Source organism: Trachypithecus francoisi, unplaced genomic scaffold (genome assembly GCF_009764315.1).
Source record: "Trachypithecus francoisi isolate TF-2019V2 unplaced genomic scaffold, Tfra_2.0 Lachesis_group12, whole genome shotgun sequence".
Lineage (NCBI taxonomy): Eukaryota > Metazoa > Chordata > Mammalia > Primates > Cercopithecidae > Trachypithecus > Trachypithecus francoisi.
Genome location: NW_022681457.1, coordinates 59,088,463 through 59,106,471, shown reverse-complemented (window position 1 = coordinate 59,106,471; position 18,009 = coordinate 59,088,463). Strand labels below are relative to the sequence as shown.

General features: G+C 41.1%; 1 protein-coding gene across 1 annotated transcript in view; it reads right to left on the bottom strand.

Moving 5' to 3' along the window:
- The window catches only part of URI1 (URI1 prefoldin like chaperone), a 74,443-nt gene extending 60,035 nt beyond the window's left edge, over positions 1 to 14,408 (bottom strand). Inside the window, 2 exon segments of the mRNA XM_033225580.1 lie at positions 13,960 to 14,060; positions 14,063 to 14,408. Coding sequence (XP_033081471.1) covers positions 13,960 to 14,060; positions 14,063 to 14,087 — 126 coding nt within the window. The 5' untranslated portion in view covers positions 14,088 to 14,408.
- Between the last annotated feature and the right edge of the window lie 3,601 nt (positions 14,409 to 18,009).

Sequence of the window (18,009 nt, the reverse complement as noted above, 5' to 3'; positions counted from 1 at the left end):
CATAAAGAGTAGCTACAAAAAGCCAACTGCGAACATCCGTATGGTGAAATACTTAAAACTGCCCTCCTGGTATGTAAAGCCCACTGTCCTAACTTTTATTTTACATTACATTAAAGGTCCTAGCCCATACATTAGGGCAAAAAACAAAACAACCATAAAAAAATCTTAAGAACTGGAATGAATACAACTGTCAGTATTTACAAACAACACGCCTGTATGTAACTACACAGATACTATCAGAATGTATAGGCAAGTAATTAGAATTCAAATAAATTTAGGCCAGGCATGGTGGCTCACATCTGTAATCCCAGCACTTTGGGAAGCAGAGGCGGGTGGATCACTTGAGGCCTCGAGTTCGAGACCAGTCTAGCCAACATAGCAAACCCATCTCTATTTTTTAAACGACAACAAAAAAACAAATTTGGAACCAAGTCAATATGTAAAAATCAAGTGTGTTACCAGCAAAAAAAAAAAAAAAAAAAAAGAACAGTAAGTAAATTACAAAAGGCAATAAAAAATAGTATCTAGAAATAAATCTAACACATGAAGATTTGTATACTTTTAAAAGCTAATACTCAAAAGTTATAGAAGTAAATTGATATACAATGCTCACAGATTTTAAAACTTAATATTGTAAACATCTTAATTATCTTCAAACTGATCTTTAGATCCAGTGCACTCCAAGTAAAACTCTAGTAATGTTATTTTTTGAGTATTGGAAAGTTGATCCTAAAATATATACAAAAAAGCAAAGGGTCAGAATAGTAACGACAACCTTGAAGAACAAAGTGCTATAGGAATTTTACTACTAGATATCAAGACTTATTATAAAACTAAAATAGTAAGAGTGTGATACTGGTGCAATTATAGGCAAATAATCCAATGGAACCGAATAGAGAAACAGAGCTACACACACATAATCACATAATGTATGAAACAGACAACATACTCCATAAGGATTGCTCTGGCTGCTAAAAGAAAACTTAACCCACTTTGAAGGAGGATAACATCATCCAGAATCTCTAGGATTTTTCGTCACAACATCTGGCATCCAGTTCAAAACTGCAAGGTATAAGGCAATCTATAAAAAAAGAAGCCAGCCGTAAAGAAACCAAGAGGAAAGAATAAAAGCAGACCTTCATTTGACTGACATATTGCATTTATAAAATATAATAGACTTTACGATTAATACATTCATGAAAATAGAAGAAAAGTTACAGATGTCAACAGAAACTTGGAATCCATTTTAAAATATCAAAACATAAATTGTATTTATTTTATGGTTTTCTTGCTGATAAATCCAAAAGAATTATAAGCAGGAAAATAACAAAATGATATAATCCAATTTGCATTCTTAAAAAGACTACTCTGGGCCAGGCGCCATGGCTCACACCTGTAAAACTTTGGGAGGCCGAGACAGGTGGATCACCTGAGGTCAGGAGTTCAAGACCAGCCTGATCAACATGGTAAAACCTCATCTCTACTAAAAATAAAAAAAATTAGCTGGGCATGGCAGCAGGCACCTGTAATCCCAGCTACATGAGAGGCTGAGGCAGGAGACTCGCTTGAACCCGGGAGGCAGAGGCTGAAATGAGCCAAGACCACTCCACTGCACTCCAGCCTGGGCAACAAGAGTGAAACTCCATCTCAAAAAAAAAAAAAAATACTGTGGAAAATAAATAGAAAAGGAACAAAAGTGGAACTGTCAAACTGCCAAGACCAGCCAAGAATTACTGCCTCTTCTGTAAGAAATGATAACTGGGCCGGGCACGGTGGCTCACGCCTGTAATCCCAGCACTTTGGGGGGCCAAGGAGGGCGTATCACCTGAGGTCAAGAGTTTGAGACCTGCCTGGCCAACATGGTGAAATACCGTCTCAACTAAAAATATAAAAATTAGCTGGGCATGGTGGTGGGTGCCTGTTAATCCCAGCTGCTTGGGAGGCTGAGGCAGGAAAATCACTTGAACCCGGGAAGAAAAAATAAAAAAAAAGAAAAGAAAAAAACGGTAATTGGGAAAATGGCAATGAAGATCACAGGAAATGGCCAATTCAAGGAATTCCTAGTTTTCGGATATAATATTCTTCTATTTCTCTTACGTCTTATTTCACATTGTAAATTAAATTAAAGGTAATAGTTCATTGAGAGGGTGGTTATAAACATGGATAAAGCTAAACAAATTTAGCCTTTGACTCAGTCATCCATCTCTAGGACTTTACCCTAAGTTACTTCACAAATGAGAAACAACACATGCATAAAGTGATTTACTGAGGCATTAGCTGTACTATCAAGAGACTGAAAAACACCAAATGCCCATCAATAAGACATCAGCTGAATATCTGATGACACAGACATAAAGCACTATGAAACCACGAAACATGATGAGGAGGCCGGGCACGGTGGTTCACGCCTGTAATCCCAGCACTTCGGGAGGCCGAGGCGGGCGGATCACGAGGTCAGGAGATGAGACTATCCGGGCTAACACTGTGAAACCCCATCTCTACTAAAAAATAAAAAACTAGCCAGGCTGAGGCAGGAGAATGGTATGAACCCAGAAGGCGGAGCTTGCAGTGAGCCGAGAATGCACCACTGCACTCCAGCCTGGGTGACAGAGCGAGACTCCATCTCAAAAAAAAGAAGAAAAAAAGATGAGGAATATCTCTACGAACCAGAGTAATTCCCACGTTTCTCATTTAATGAGATGAACAAAAGGCAAAATATGCTACCTTTTACATAAGATGGCAGTATGGAGGGGAGACAAAGTGAACACATGTAAGTATTTTTAAAGAAGAAACACAGGAAGAACAGGTCAAAAGTGAATGTAAATGGTTATCTAGGCCGGGTGTGCTGGCTCACACCCGTAATCCTAGCACTTTGAGAGGCTGAGGCGGGTAGATCACCTGAGGTCAGGAGTTTGAAACCACCCTGGCGAACATGGTGAAACTCCATTTCTACTAAAAATATTTTCGGCCGGGCGCGGTGGCTCAAGCCTGTAATCCCAGCACTTTGGGAGGCCGAGACGGGCGGATCACGAGGTCAGGAGATCGAGACCATCCTGGCTAACACGGTGAAACCCCGTCTCTACTAAAAAAAATACAAAAAATTAGCCGGGCGAGATGGCGGGCGCCTGTAGTCCCAGCTACTCGGGAGGCTGAGGCGAGAGAATGGCGTAAACCCGGGAGGCGGAGCTTGCAGTGAGCTGAGATTCGGCCACTGCACTCCAGCCTGGGAGACAGAGCGAGACTCTGTCTCAACAAAAAAAAAAAAAAAAAAAAAAAAAAATATTTTCAAAATTAGCCAGGCATGGTGGTGGGCGCCTGTAATTCCAGCTACTTGGGAGGCTGAGGCAGGAGAATTGCTTGAACCTGGGATGTGGAGGTTGCAGTGAGCCGAGATTGCGCCACTGCACTCCCGCCTAGGCAACAAAAGTGAAACTCCGTCTCAAAAAAAAAAAAAAGGTTATCTATAGGGGTAGGTAAGAGCAGGAATGGGAATGAATCAGAATTACCTCAGTAGGGATAACTTTTGATTTAGTTGTGATTTTTGAACCATGTAAATATTTTCATGTATTTGTAAAATGCAATTAAGTGAAAAAGATAAAAAAGCAAATACTAAGATTCAATATAAATAAAAATCCAAGGTATAATTGCACAGAAAAAAATAATTCAAGTGACTTTTGAGATCAGTATCCTAACTGTACACCCCAAAAGCGTTAATTATACAAAAGCCAATGAATCTGCAAAGACATTTTGAACTTTACTTCACAAGTTTGCCATTGGCAGTAGTATTAACGTATTCATTCTGAAGCTATTTTGTATATATTGTAGGATACGGCAAATGAATAAATACAGATGTTGAGAACCAAGGTTTTCACTATGAAAGAAGGGGAGATTCAAATATAGACTGGGGAAAATTTAAGAACCTTGTGGTAATGGATTTGAATTCAAAGTATCAGGGTATACAGGCAGGTCCATTGAACCCAGTTTTTTGTTTTTTGTTTTTTAGTTTCTTTCTTGAGTAGTTCTAACTATTTGCAAGGATTAATATTTCATGACTTTTATCCTCTTAGAGGCCTTCCAAGGAATCAAAAGAAAATTTTCCTATGAAGAAAAAAAAAACTCATTTTATTCTGCAATTACCATATGAGTACAGTGTCTTTGTAAGTCTAAGATACACTACAGGATCCTAGTGATTATGTTTTTCCTGCATCTAGCCATTTCACCATAACCTTAGTAATTATTTTATGATCAACTATTCCTAACTATGCTCTTAAAAAAAAAAAAAAACCAATAAGAAAATGATAAAATGGAAGAATCATGGAAGCACATAGAAGGATGATGCAATCAACAATAAAATATATCATCCTTCCATTTTCTTACTGCATTGCCTAGGGTACTGCATCATCTTTCAAGAAAGTATAAATGATAACAGACACCATCTTTGTAGTCTGCTTTTCATTTTCAATAAACACAGTTGAGAATTCAGATTTTTTTTACTTTCTGCCTATAATGGAAAGAGGAAAAAAGTGATGAAAAGATATTTCACAATTAAATGAATCAGATTATGAATATAAAGAGCTAGTAGCACTCTTGACCAATGAAGTCCAGTAATTTTTTTTTTTTTTGATAATGGGAATCTTTATCAGCACAGACCAAGACAACAGCCAATAGCCAAATGTGACTAATGAGCACTTGAGATGTGGCCATTGTAACCAAAAAACTGAATTTTTATTTTACTTAATTTTAATTAATTTGAATTTTAAATTTAAGATAATTGCCACATGTGGTTAATGGCAACCACATTGGATAGCGCAGAAAGACACTCATGATGATGGTGAAATGAGCGCACAAATTAAATCTCAGATCATGAGCCTTCAGATGAAAATATCCTAGATGAATTTTCTCAAAATCAACAATCAATGAATACACAGAAATTAACTCAAAATGGATCAATGACCTAAATATAAGAGCTAAAATCATGAAATCCCTAGAAGGAAACATAGGTATAAATCTTCAAGACCTTGTATCTGGCAATGGATTCTTAGGTATGACACCAAAAACAAAAGCAACAAAATGTATAGTCATAAATGACTAGGGGTTTGGGAGGGGAGAATGAAAGCGTTATTGCTTAATGGGTACAGAGTTTCTGTTTGGGGTGATGAAAAAGTTTTAGAAAGAATAGTGATGGTTACCTAACAGTGAATGTAATCAATGTCACTGAAAAGTATACACATAAGAATTGTTATATGGCAAATTTTATTAAACATATTTAGTTTACCACAATAAAACAAGATTGCTAGAATAAAAGGTCTCTAAATTCTATTTCCTCTTCTACTCCTGCAAGTTTTTTAACTTCCTGAGGTCAGAGGCTAGGAGAAAAAAAACCCTGAAGACACCAGAAATAGGTTCTGAAAGCAGCGATTCTGTAATGGTTTATCTTTGTATCGTTGTAAGCCCTAGAAGAGACCATGCCAATGGAGGAAGAAAATACATGCATCTAAACTTAGTGAACATTAAAAAAGGGTTGACTGATAAGAACGAGGAAAAATAAAGACTCCATGAGTGAACACTATACTTGTAAGAACAAAAAGCAAATAGGATATTCCTATCCAGTCAGTCATTCAACAGGAAGGACTTCATGATATAGTAATTTGCAACAAGAACCTGGATAATTCCATTGCTCTAAGAGGACATGTGGCGGTATTCTTAAATCTCTTATAATCTGTGTGCATCAAGATTTGCTTAATATAAAGAGAATTGCTGTGTTTAAATTCTGATTAAACTTTCCAATAAAATTGTTTTTCACTATCCCTTATTCTTAGACCTGTCGATTATTTGCAAAAATTACTTAAAAATATAAACAGTAAACCGCATCCACTGGCCCTAGATGGTAAACGGTGATGACTGCTTGTTCTGGTATACTGAAGGTTAATATATTTCCTTCGTACTATCTGCTTGATGCAATAACACCCCAGCAGCAATCAGCACTACTTGTCTCCGTAACTTGGTTTCTAAGCATTTCTTATTTTATAAGGCTCTTGGAAGAAATAGTCAATTTCAGGACTAAGGCAAACTACAAGGCAAGCCTGGAACATCCTGCGCCAGAAAGCAAAGTAATGATCAAATAATGAAAAACGAATGCACAGGCCAGGCACAGTGGCTCATGCCTGTAATCCCAGCACTTTGGGAGGCCGAGGCAGGTGGATCACCTGAGGTCAGGAGTTCAAGACCAGCCTGGCCAACATGGTGAAACCTCGTTTCTACCAAAAATACAAAAAAGTAGCCTGGCGTGGTGCAGGGGCCTGTAATTCCAGCTACTTGGGAGGCTGAGGCAGGAGAGTCACTTGAACCCAGGAGGCAGAGGTTGCAGTGAGCCAAGATCATGCCACCGTACTCCAGCCTAGGCAACAAGAGCTAAACTCCATCTCAAAAAAGAATGCATGCTTGAGCCAGCTTTAAGGGGCTCCCATTGGCCAGACTTAAAACAATTTGAACATCAAAAGGAATGACAGAAATCACATCACTCTCAATTTGAAACAACAAAAAAATGAGTTTACTGTAAAACTAAAGGAGCAGGGCCTCCAGAGTTCCTGTTCATCGGAAAACATAAACTAATAAATACATCGTTAGAAAATCACTAATTAGCAAACACCAATATAACTGATTTAGGCAAGGATCATCCATGGCAATAGGCTTTTGAGGAACAGGATATTTACACTGTCTTCAAGTACTATACCATTTAAAGGGACCTTTATGATGCAGAGACCTGGCACCTTAAACTAGTGGCTAGCAATACTAATAATGGGACAAAATGACATTATGTGTCTCCTGATGTGATGCAATGAAAAGTCATCATCATCTATGTAATCAGGTGCACGCATGTATGTGTGTGTGTGTGTTGTGTGTGTGTGTGTTTGTGTTTCAGAGACGGGACCTTACCACTATGTTGCCCAGACTGGACTCCACCTCTAGGGCTCAAGCAATCCTCCTGCCTCAGCCTTCGGAGCTTTCAGAGTAATTGGGACTACAGGCATGTGCCACCAACCAGCTATCTATGTAACATTCTTCCCAAAAATGTTTGTTTCTTCATGATTACGTTCATTAGACATCTCCAAATGGTAGGACATTCTACAAGAAAACTAATCTAACGCTTCAAAAATGCCAATTTCATAAAGACAGAAGGTGGCGGGGAGTAATTTTAGATGAAAAAAGATTAAGGAGATAAATGCCATGGTAATCTTTGACTGGCTCTTGCATTGAAAGAAAGTTATAAAGGACATTTTTAGAAAAACTGAGAAAATGTGCATATGGTACATGTCAATGTTAATTTCTTGAGTGTGAAAAAAGATACGGTTATGTAGAAGAATGACCTTGATGTAAAATGATATGTGCTTCAGCATTACTGATGTGGTGATGTCTGCAATTCACTTCTGAATGGTTCCACAGAGGGAAAGGGGAAAAAAAAAAAAGAATATATACAGAGTAAAGCAAATGGGACAAAATGTTAATTGATTACTCTAAACAGTGTTCATCATATTGTTCTTTCACCTTTCCTGTAGTTTTATAATTTTTCAAATAAACAGTTGTAGTGTAGTTTAAGGGTGAAAAACTGCCAAAAAGATTGAGACTTATCAATGTAGAGATTAAGGCAAGTGATACAAGCTAAAAGGTTTTTAAACTCAAAATGAAAACAACAGGTGGAAAAACAAAATCAAGCAGTTATGGCCAAATCACAAATTCCACGCACCTTCTTCCCCCTTTCCCTCCAGCGTTTTGGGTCCATTACATCTTTCTTTCCAATCTAGAGAAGCTTAACACAATGAAAATGGGTTTTTTCCTCCTTGAAATACTGTTTTATGTTTATTGACAACTTCCGAAGGACTAAAATCAAAGTTGCCTCTTCTTACGGCACATTACCGGCACAATACTAAGTGCCAACAACAACAACAAGAAGTTTATCTAAAATAAAATATAACTTACAAGTAATGAGTTCTGAAAACTCACCCACCTACAAAATGGAATTGTGCCTCTGGTTATACAAGCCAACATATTCTTACAACTATGCCTTTCTTAAAAAATAAGTAACACCAACATTAGAAAGAACAAATATACTCTTTTCAATAAATTACCTATAATTAATAAATTTAGAAAAAACATTTATAAAATTCAACACCCACTCATAAAAACTCATAGCAAATTTGGAATATAAGGAAATTTCCTTAATCTGATAAAAGCAAATACAAAAATTACTCACAGTAAATATCACACTTAATGGTAAATGTTTAAAAGTTGACCCCTGATGCCCACTACTACCGCTTGAGCTGGCCAGTATCAGAAGCAAGAAAAAGAAAGAAACAGCATATGGACTGGAAAGGATAAAATAAAGGCAAAATTGAGGAACCACAACTAAAACTACAACTACATTACCATGTACCAGGTATCAAGATAACTTACAAAGTCATAATGATTTAGACAGTGTAGGTTTGCTGCAAGAATAGACAAGCCAACAGAACAGTCAAGAAACTGATCCACTTACACAGTCACCTGATTTATGACAAAGATGACAATGCAGTGGAGACATGACACTCTTTCCAATAAATACTGATGGGGCAACTAGGTATCCACACAGTAAAAAATGAAACTTGACCTCAATTCCCCCCATATACAAAGCCAATTCCAGGTAGAATGTAGATTTTCAATGTGAAAAGCAAAGCAATAAAGCTTCTATTAGACAATGTAAGAGGATATCTTCAGAAGAGTAGTAAGAAAGACCTCTTAAAAACAACACAAAAAACACTAACCATGAAGGAAACAATTGTTAAAATTAAGACTGTCTGTTCATCAAAGGACAGACACCATTGTAAGTGCTCTAAGTCAAGCCACAGATCAGGGAAGAAACTTACAATATATAACTGGAAAGGCAGTCACTACTATGAATCAATTAGAATATAACTAACATCCCAATAGAAAATAGTTAAGAGACGAGCAGGTATTTCACAAAAACAAAACACAAAAATCCAAGTAGCCCACAAACATTTGAAAAGGTCATTAACCTCATTACTCATCACTAGATAGGCCAGCAAATATGAAAAGACACATGGCGGTAAAGACTGAAGTAGGGAGAACTTCAGTTCACTGCTAGCAAGTGGTAAACTGGTATAACCACCTTAGAAAAAGCATTGTAAGTGGAACTGAAAACACAAAGGCACCATGAGAAAGTTCCAGGAAAAACTAGAAACAAACTGTTCATCTGAAAAATAAACATTATTAATGAAAATCCTAAGTTTGGATCTGTAAACATCGATCACAATGCATGGCACACAGAGTTGCTCCCTACAAAGTAATTCCATCCGTCCATTTCTTCACATATGTATGACAAATGGATATAATTTAAGATCAGCCTCAAAACACATTCCAATGGTTTCCCATCTCACAAATACAAAAACCAAAACTCTTACAATGATCTGGTACTGCTCTCATACTGGTTAGAAAGCTCTTCTCCAAAATATCCTCCATATATTCACACAGGTCACTCCCCACTTATTTCAAGTTTCTGCTCAAATGGAACCTAACTGAGAAGCCCTCTCTGATGGCTTACAGAAGACACCAATCCCTGCACTCACATCCCACATTCTCTACAGTCCTCTTACCTTCCTGTTTTTCTACTTAGCCTTACCTACCAAACACCCAAGGTAAGGCTATGTAACTGCAGGCCTTCACCCCTAGAGTGTAACCATGAAAGTAAGGACTTTCTGTATTTTGTTCATTACTGCACACTCAGCAGAACATGCCTGGTATGTAGTAGATACTCATTAAATATTTGCTGCATAAATTCTATGGCATGGATTCTAGGCTTAGAAAGAATAGTTGTTATATGGCCTATGTGGCTGACAGTTCCTTAAACTATGTGCAGTTTAGTTTATCATAAGAAATGAAAATCCTCCATTAAGTTAAATTAGCTGTTCTGCTTTATAAAAAATTTAAAATATTTACTCTTAATGCATTTAATTCCCCAAGGCTCTATATCAGGAAATATAAGCTATTCCAAAATTCCAAGTGAGAATTACATGAGGTACTCAATTATAAATATATTATCCTAATGAATTTTCTAATCTTACTATTATCCTGCAAATAAGCCTATAAAAATGATACTGGATATACCACTTTTTAAAATATTACAATAAAATCTCAGTATTCTGCTAACAAAAGCTAATAGTATCTAGAGATATAAAATACAGATATCTCAGAAACATCACCTTAGCCAAGAAACCAAAATTTCAACATAATGCAATTCTTAGAATCAGATTTAACAAGATCTTAGTACAAGGAAATCTCCCTGAACAGCCCAAGACACTCCACAACAGTCCTAGACCACACATTTTATGGCATAGGTCACAGTCTAGACAGGTTAAGCTTCCATTTTTCCAACAAATATTTTACTGTTGTTAGTAAAAATGATTTAGTTAAAAGAAAGAAAAAAAGGATGATCTGAATTTCTCTCCTCTCCCTGTATCTTGTAACAAATGAAGATTAAATAAAACCTTTGAGGGGGGAAAAAAGGGAATCAACTGGAAGATGGTTGTTTGAATAAATTATATATATCAGCTCTGAGGTAATCAAGAAATAAACCTGCCTAATGGGCGTTCACACCAGCCAAGAGCCGCTTTTCAGGCTCAGAAAGTGTTTTGCAATTAAAATAACATTCCAACTTTCGTTAAAATTAAAATAAGTTTTATCAATAGCTTTTCTTGGAAAAAAAAAATCCCATCCAATTCTACAAACTTTTAGGTAAAATAATAAAATTGTGTACTTTTAAAACAACAGTGTTTTCCTATATAAAATGTGTAAATACTTATATAAACATAACTGGAACCACCCTATACATACTGTCCTAGTTTTCAATGCCTACATAATAGCTCCCGATTCATTTAACCAATCCCCTAATGTCAGACTTTTAGTTTTTCTCATTATTATAAACAAAGCTGCAGGGAATGTTTCTCACATGTTTTTCTGCTAGATCAAAATAGAAACCAACCGAAGTTTTAACGAAAACAAATTGTTTTGGAAATGTTTCACCATTGACTCTGTAAGTGAAAGCAATGTTAAAATATTTGATCCTAACCACTGACTACAGATGTTGTCAGTTAGAGGTCGTGGCTTGTTCATGCCCCTTGTCTGTCCTCTTCCTCAGTTTGCCAATTTTTTGTCCTTTTTATTCCATGTTCCAGAGAATATACAATAAAAAAACAGAGAGAGGGTAAAACTTGTTATACTCCTTAGCTCAATTTGGAAAAAAAGAAAGAACAAAACTAATGAGCAACATTTAAGCCACATTACCTACCAGCCCCTCTCAATCAAGGCTCCCAGAGAAGATTATGTCCTAAGCCTAAGGCACCCACTGTATGTAAGGAATTCATTTCTCTCTCTGCATCTAGAGCCAACTAGGTAGGTACCCTCCCAGGGGAAACTGAAAACAGTCATTCAAATCATTTTCTGCAGAGTTTAACTCTGTCTCACAAAACCCATGTAGGGAAAGGCCAAGAGCTTAAAAGCATGTTTGATTCAACTTACATAAAGGAATACTAAGTGCCACATATAAAGCTACTATGACATTTTCCCCTTCTACACTCAGGATGTCACTACGCTTCTACTTTACTAGAACTCACTGTATTCCCACAACTGGGCTGGCTTTAAAGCCTAAATAAAGTGCTTCACAAAAAATTTTCACTGCCGATTTACTGGGTAGTTTTCCTGTACGACACTATAATTACAGTGCAGCTATCTAATCAGTTTATTTTGTGGCCTTGAGGGCCTCCTGTCCACTGAGGCAGATGCTTCTATTAAATAAAGATAGATTAAATACTTACACGCTTTTTCCTGAACTGGGGATAACTTTACATAACCATGATAGATATACACGTGGTTATTTTGTGTGCCAAATTAACATTAACACAACAAAGAAAAATAATTTGGTAGCACAGTGTCTACAGAAAACAGTCATTCAGTTTGCCACAAGACTGCAACTGAAAAAGCAGTTACTCTCTCTTCCAATGTAACTCAACAAGATACCAGAAAGCTGTTCAGAGCACCCCAAAAAGTATCCTTTGCATTTCAGTCACACTAACATCAGAATAAAACTAAGGATATCTTTTTAATACGCCAAATTGTAGAAAATATATCAGGTCAGCATTATGCACATATCATACACTGAAGTGAAATTACCCCACTGCAGCAGAGGAAAGGCAATGAAACACCATCCTCTGAGGGTCTGTGTCACATTCTCTGAAAGAATAAAAAATGCCAAGTTTTGGCAAAAGGAGTAAGATTTCATGAGGGGCTGTTTTTTCTTTCTCTTTTAAAAAAAAATACATTAATGTCTTATAATTTAAAGAGACCAAACTAGTTAAGTTAAATATGTGTGTGTGTGTGTGTGTGTGTGTGTGTGTATATATTTTTTTTTCTTTTTTTTTTTTTTTCTTAGGACAGGGTCTCACTCTGTCGCCCAGGGTGAAGTGCAGTGCCATGACCATGGCCCACTGCAGCCTCAAACTCCTGGGCTCAAGTGATTCTCCCACCTCAGTCTCCCAAGTACGTGGGACCACAGGCGTGCACCACCATGGCCTGGCTAATTTTTTGTATTTTTTTGTATAGACGGGGTCTCCCTATGTTGCCCAGGCTGGTCTCGAACTCCTTGGCTTCAAGCAATTCCACAACCTTGACATCCCAAGCAGCTGGGATTACAGGTTGGAGTCACCATGCTAGCCACTGGATTTTTAAACCTTCATCTTGCAAACAGGCTTCCAAACCTAACAGTTGCGTTATTAGAGAAAAATGGCTGAGAAACGGAAATCCAACCTATAAAATAAACCAATCAGAACAAAGAATGATTCCCGCAGTTGATCCCAACAGGTAGTTTCCAAGCAAACGAGTGTTTTTTAAGTTCTATTAAAACTCCCATCTAGTTGAAATGAGTATATTTTTGTATCTATGTAAACAGCCGTTCTTATACAGGAATGTTCAATTAAAAAGTTAAGAACTTTTAAACTGCTTATAGTGTTGAAACAACTTCCTAACCCTTTATAATCCATGATGCTCTTCCATAAATGACATAAAATATTTTAAGCAAATTAAATACTGCTTTTCAAAGTAATAATTTCAAGACACTTGAGGGGACAGAATCAATCTGAAAGACCACAGAATCCACAGAAAAATCAGATTTAATAATAAAACTATTTCTTAAATTGGGAATACTTCTTTATATAAAGTCCCACTAGGAAACACAAAATTTTGTACCCTCTTCACCAGTAGTTTAAAACTCATTTATTATACGATGAAATTAAAATTTGTAAAAATGAGCCGGGTTCAGTGACTCACGCCTATAATCCCAACACTTTGGGAAGTGAGGTGGTGGGGAGGCGAGGGGGAGGATCGCTTGAGGCCAGAAGTTCGAGATTAGCCTGGGCAACATAGTGAGACTCTGTCTCTCTTTTTTTTTTTTAATGTTTAAATGGCATTATGTTGTTACAAATATTAAATAACCAAATATTGCACAGGAAGCATTATTATGACAAAGGCAGTAAAACTTTTCCGTGCAATCAAATAAAGAGCAACAAACAGCATACATTTTAAGCAATGTTTAGGATATTACAAGCTACAAATATTAAGGCTAACGCTTCCGTTGACAGCGTGCTGCCCCCGCCCCCAAATTCCCACGCGCTGCCGCACGCCTTCAGCTCAGAACCCCCTTCCCTGGGCAGGCGAACAGGCTGTACAACACCCCTCACTCCGCTGCCAGGTCAAAGGGCTGCAGACAAAGACAACAGAAACACGTGACAAAAGTTTTCCCCCGTTCCCTCCGGGGGCCCGGGCAGCTGGGCCTAGGCCACGCGGGGCAGCGGCCCGGAGCACAGGCAGGGGCGGCCCGCCGGGCGGAGGCGGAAGCGGCGCGGGGCTGCCAGTTACCTTTTCCTGCTCCTCGCGCAGACGCGCCACGTCCGGGGCGCGCAGCGGCACCGGGGCCGGGGCCGAGGGCGAGGCCGAGGCCGAAGGGGGCGAGGGCTCGTGGGCGTCTCCACGGTGGGCACCTCCATGACGGCCCGCGGGCCTCACTGCGGCGAGTGAGTCCTGAACAAGCGCCTGCGCAGGCGGCGCGGTCAGCGGCTACCCAGCGCCCACGCGCCCGCCTTCAGACACCGCGCGCCCCGCGCCCAGGAGGCCGCGCCCGCCGCCGCCGCTGCTCGCTTCCGCGCCACCCGCAGCCGCATCTCACACGCGCATGCCCCGCCGCCGCCGCCGCCCCACAGCGGGCTCCCAGTAGCAGGCCGGCCGCCAGGTACCGAGACGCCTCTCCGGTGCGGGCCCAGCCAGGCGTCCCGTGGCGGCCGCGCCTCCTCCGCGCCTCCCCACAGGCCCCGCCCCGCGCGGCACGCCGGGAGCAAGCGCGCCGGCCCCACCCCAAGCGAGCACGCCGGCCCCGCCCCCGACACGCCCAGTCTGCGCAGGCCCCGCCCCCGGGAGAGAGAAAGGTGCGGACCGCGTGGCTGGGGCTGGAGGTGGTTGCCGCTGGGCTGCGTTTGTATCCCTCTGCAAGCTTACATTTTATACCGATATTTCTTTCTTTTTTTTGAGATTAAGTATATGAAAGCACTAAATATAGGCTTTGGAACCTTAAAAATAAAAAAGCTTACGTTCTAGAGAAGCACCACGCCCAGGAAGCGCTGGGCCACAAGAGCCGCGTGTCGCCTTGAGTGCCCCATCTCCCTCCCTGTTATTTGGCGCTGCATCTGTATCTAGGAGCTTAATTCATGTACTAGAGCTGTTTCATAAGCACATTTAATTTTAGCAAATTCAACTCTTTTCTGTGCCTTTTTAGAGCGTTGAAATATACAATTATATTTTGCATATTCATTAATTACTGTACACATTATATTTTCTCATATAAATTAAGCTACTATACTAATTTTAATATGCTGCTATGAATGGACTAAGAAATATTCCAAGGATAACTTTGCCCCCACTTTTCTTTTTTCTTTTTTTTTTTTTTAAGAGACCGAGTCATGGTCCGTCGCCCAGGCTGAAATGCAGTAGTACCGTCATTTCTCACTGCAGCCTCAAACTCCTAGACTCAAGCGATCTTCCCATCTCAGCCTCAGGAGTAGCTGGGACCACTGGCCCGCACCAACACATCCTGTTAATTTTTCTATTTTTCGTAGAGGCGGGGTCTTGCTATGTTGCCCAGGCTGGTCTTGACATTAAGCGAGCCTCCTGTCTTGGCTTCCCTGAAGTGCTCGGATTAAAGGTGTGAGCCACCACGCCTGGCCGGTCCGATTATTTTAGAACTCCTGTGCCCACTTGCTCCTACAGCCCTTTGCACAGCCTCCTATTAACCTGACTGCGTGGAAGTGGCCTTGCCCTATGCTGCAGTCGCTAACAGCAAAGATGGGTCCTGTTCGTTCCACATTATACAGACAGGTCTAGGCAGAGAGATGCCTGCAGAGTCACAACCTAGTGTGCCTGCTTGCTCTGCTTCTCTTCCCTCACTCCTGCCCAGCTCCGAAGTCCAGATCCACCCTTTTTTCCCTTTCTATGGCTTCAAAGGAAGAAAGCAAGGACAACTTGGGAAAAGATAAATGTTCATTCCTGCACATTTTTCCTCACTGCACATCCAACCATCATCACCTCTGGAACAGCCAGAACTTGACCATTCTTACCACCTCCTCTACCACCACCATCCTCTCTCCATCCCTGGCCACCTCAGCAACCATTGATCTGGTCTTGCTGCCCCAACTCTTATCCCTAGTAATGGAGATTGGCAGCTGCCCACCCCACTTCCCCTCATTTGGGGGCTCAACCCCAGACCACATGGTCCTGTGCCTGTAGGAAGCTGACCCACACCCCAGCTCCAGGCAAAGGGGGTGATGCATCTCCCTTGTAAGTAGTTGGTTCAAAAATGGGCGTGTGATGTCGTCCAAATAGAGATTTCCCGGAGGCTTCTGAGAAGGTTTTTGTTTTTTGTTTTTTTTTGGTTGTGTTACCCAGGCTGAAGTGCAATGGTGCCATCTTGGCTCACTGCAATGTCTGCCTCCTGGGTTCAAGCAATTCTCCTGCCTCAGCCTCCCGAGTAGCTGGGACTATAGGCGCGCGCCAACACGCCTGGCTAATGTTTGTATTTTTAGTAGAAACAGGGTTTCACCATGTTGGCGAAGCTGGTCTCGAACTCCTAGCCTCAAGTGATCCACCCGCCTCGGCCTCCACAAAGTGCTGGGATTACAGGCATGAGCCACCATGCCCTGCCTGAGAAGATTCTCCTTCATTCTTCGCAAGTGCTCCCATAAGGAATCAGTCTATCCCCTTGGCCAGGAAGTGCAAATCAGGTAGCCCCGTGGGTATCAGACAGCCCCCCCACCAAGACCACCTAGACACTCCAGTACTCAGAATGAAGTGCAATCTGTGGTCAGCAGAGCTGAGAACAGAACCCAAGTCCTTGACAACGTCACAGAACTTGATCCAGGGCTGAATCAACCAATTCTGAAGTCTGCATCACTTCTGAACTTCCCGTTTAAAAGGCCAGTAAATTTTCTGAATGACCAGGCCAATTTTCTATCACAAGCAGCCAAAGACATCTGATGCACACACCCCTAAACTATTCTCCAATCAGCAGCCTGGGTGAGCTTTTCAAAGGGGATCAGGTCATGTCAGTCTCCCTTCTTCGGCCCTCCATGGCTTCCCTCAGCAACCAGAATCAAATCCAGACATCCTGCTAGATTTCGGCATCATCGGACCCACCTTCCCCACCTCCAACCAAGCCCCCTACCACTCAGGCCAACCACAAAAATTTCTCTCTTCTTCAGACACTCCAGACTAGTTCCTGCCTCAGGGCCTTTGCAGCTGCTGCTTTCTCTATGCCTGCAATACTTCTCCCAGATCTTTCCATGGTTGCTTCCTTTCCATTACTCAGGCCTCAGTTCAAATAATAACAGGGCTTTCTTGAACTCCTGTCCACGAAAGCCCCTCCCCTCTCATCTAGGCACTCGCCTCACCTCACTTTTTAAATTTTCTTTGTAGCACTTATCACACTTTCAAATGATCAGCTTTGGCCGGGCACAGTGGATCATGCCTGTAATCCCAGCATTTTGGGAGGTGGAGGCAGGCGGATCATTTGAGGCCAGAAGTTTGAGACCAGTCTGGCCAACATAGTGAAACCCCATCCCCACTAAAAATACAAAAATTAGCCGGCGTGATGGCACACACCTGTAATCCCAGATACTCAGGAGGCTGAGACAGGAGAATCACTTACACCTGGGAGGCAGAGGTTGCAGTGAGCAGAGATCATGCCACTGCACTCCTGCCTAGGCAACAGAATGAGACTCCGTTTCAAAAAAAAAAAAAATTGGCCGGGTGCAGTGGCTCACGCCTGCAATCCCAGCACTTTGGGAGGCTGAGGCGGGCAAATCACCTCAGGTTGGGAGTTCGAGACCAGCCTGACCAACATGGAGAAACCCCATCTCTACTAAAAATACAAAATTAGCCAGGTGTGGTGGTGCATGCCTGTAATCCCAGCTACTGGGGAGGCTGAGGCAGGAGAATCACTTGAACCCTGGAGGTAGAGGTTGCGGTGAGCCGAGATTGTGCCATTGCACTCCATCCTGGGCAACAAGAGTGAAACTCCATCTCAGAAGAAAAAAAAAAAAAGTAGGTCAAGCACAGTGGCTCATGTCTGTAATCCCAGCACTTCGGGAGGCTGAGGTGGGTGGATCATGAGGTCAGGAGATTGAGATCATCCTGGCTAACATGGTGAAACCCCGTCTCTACTAAAAACACAAAAAGTTAGCCGAGCGTGGTGGTGGGCACCTGTAATCCCAGCTACTTGGGAAGCTGAGGCAGGCGAATGGCATGAACTCAGGAGGTGGAGCTCGCAGTGAGCCAAGATAGTGCCACTGCACTCCAGCCTGGGTGACAGAGCAAGACTCTGTCCCCCTCCCCAAAAAAAGTAAATATTATTGTATTACCTTA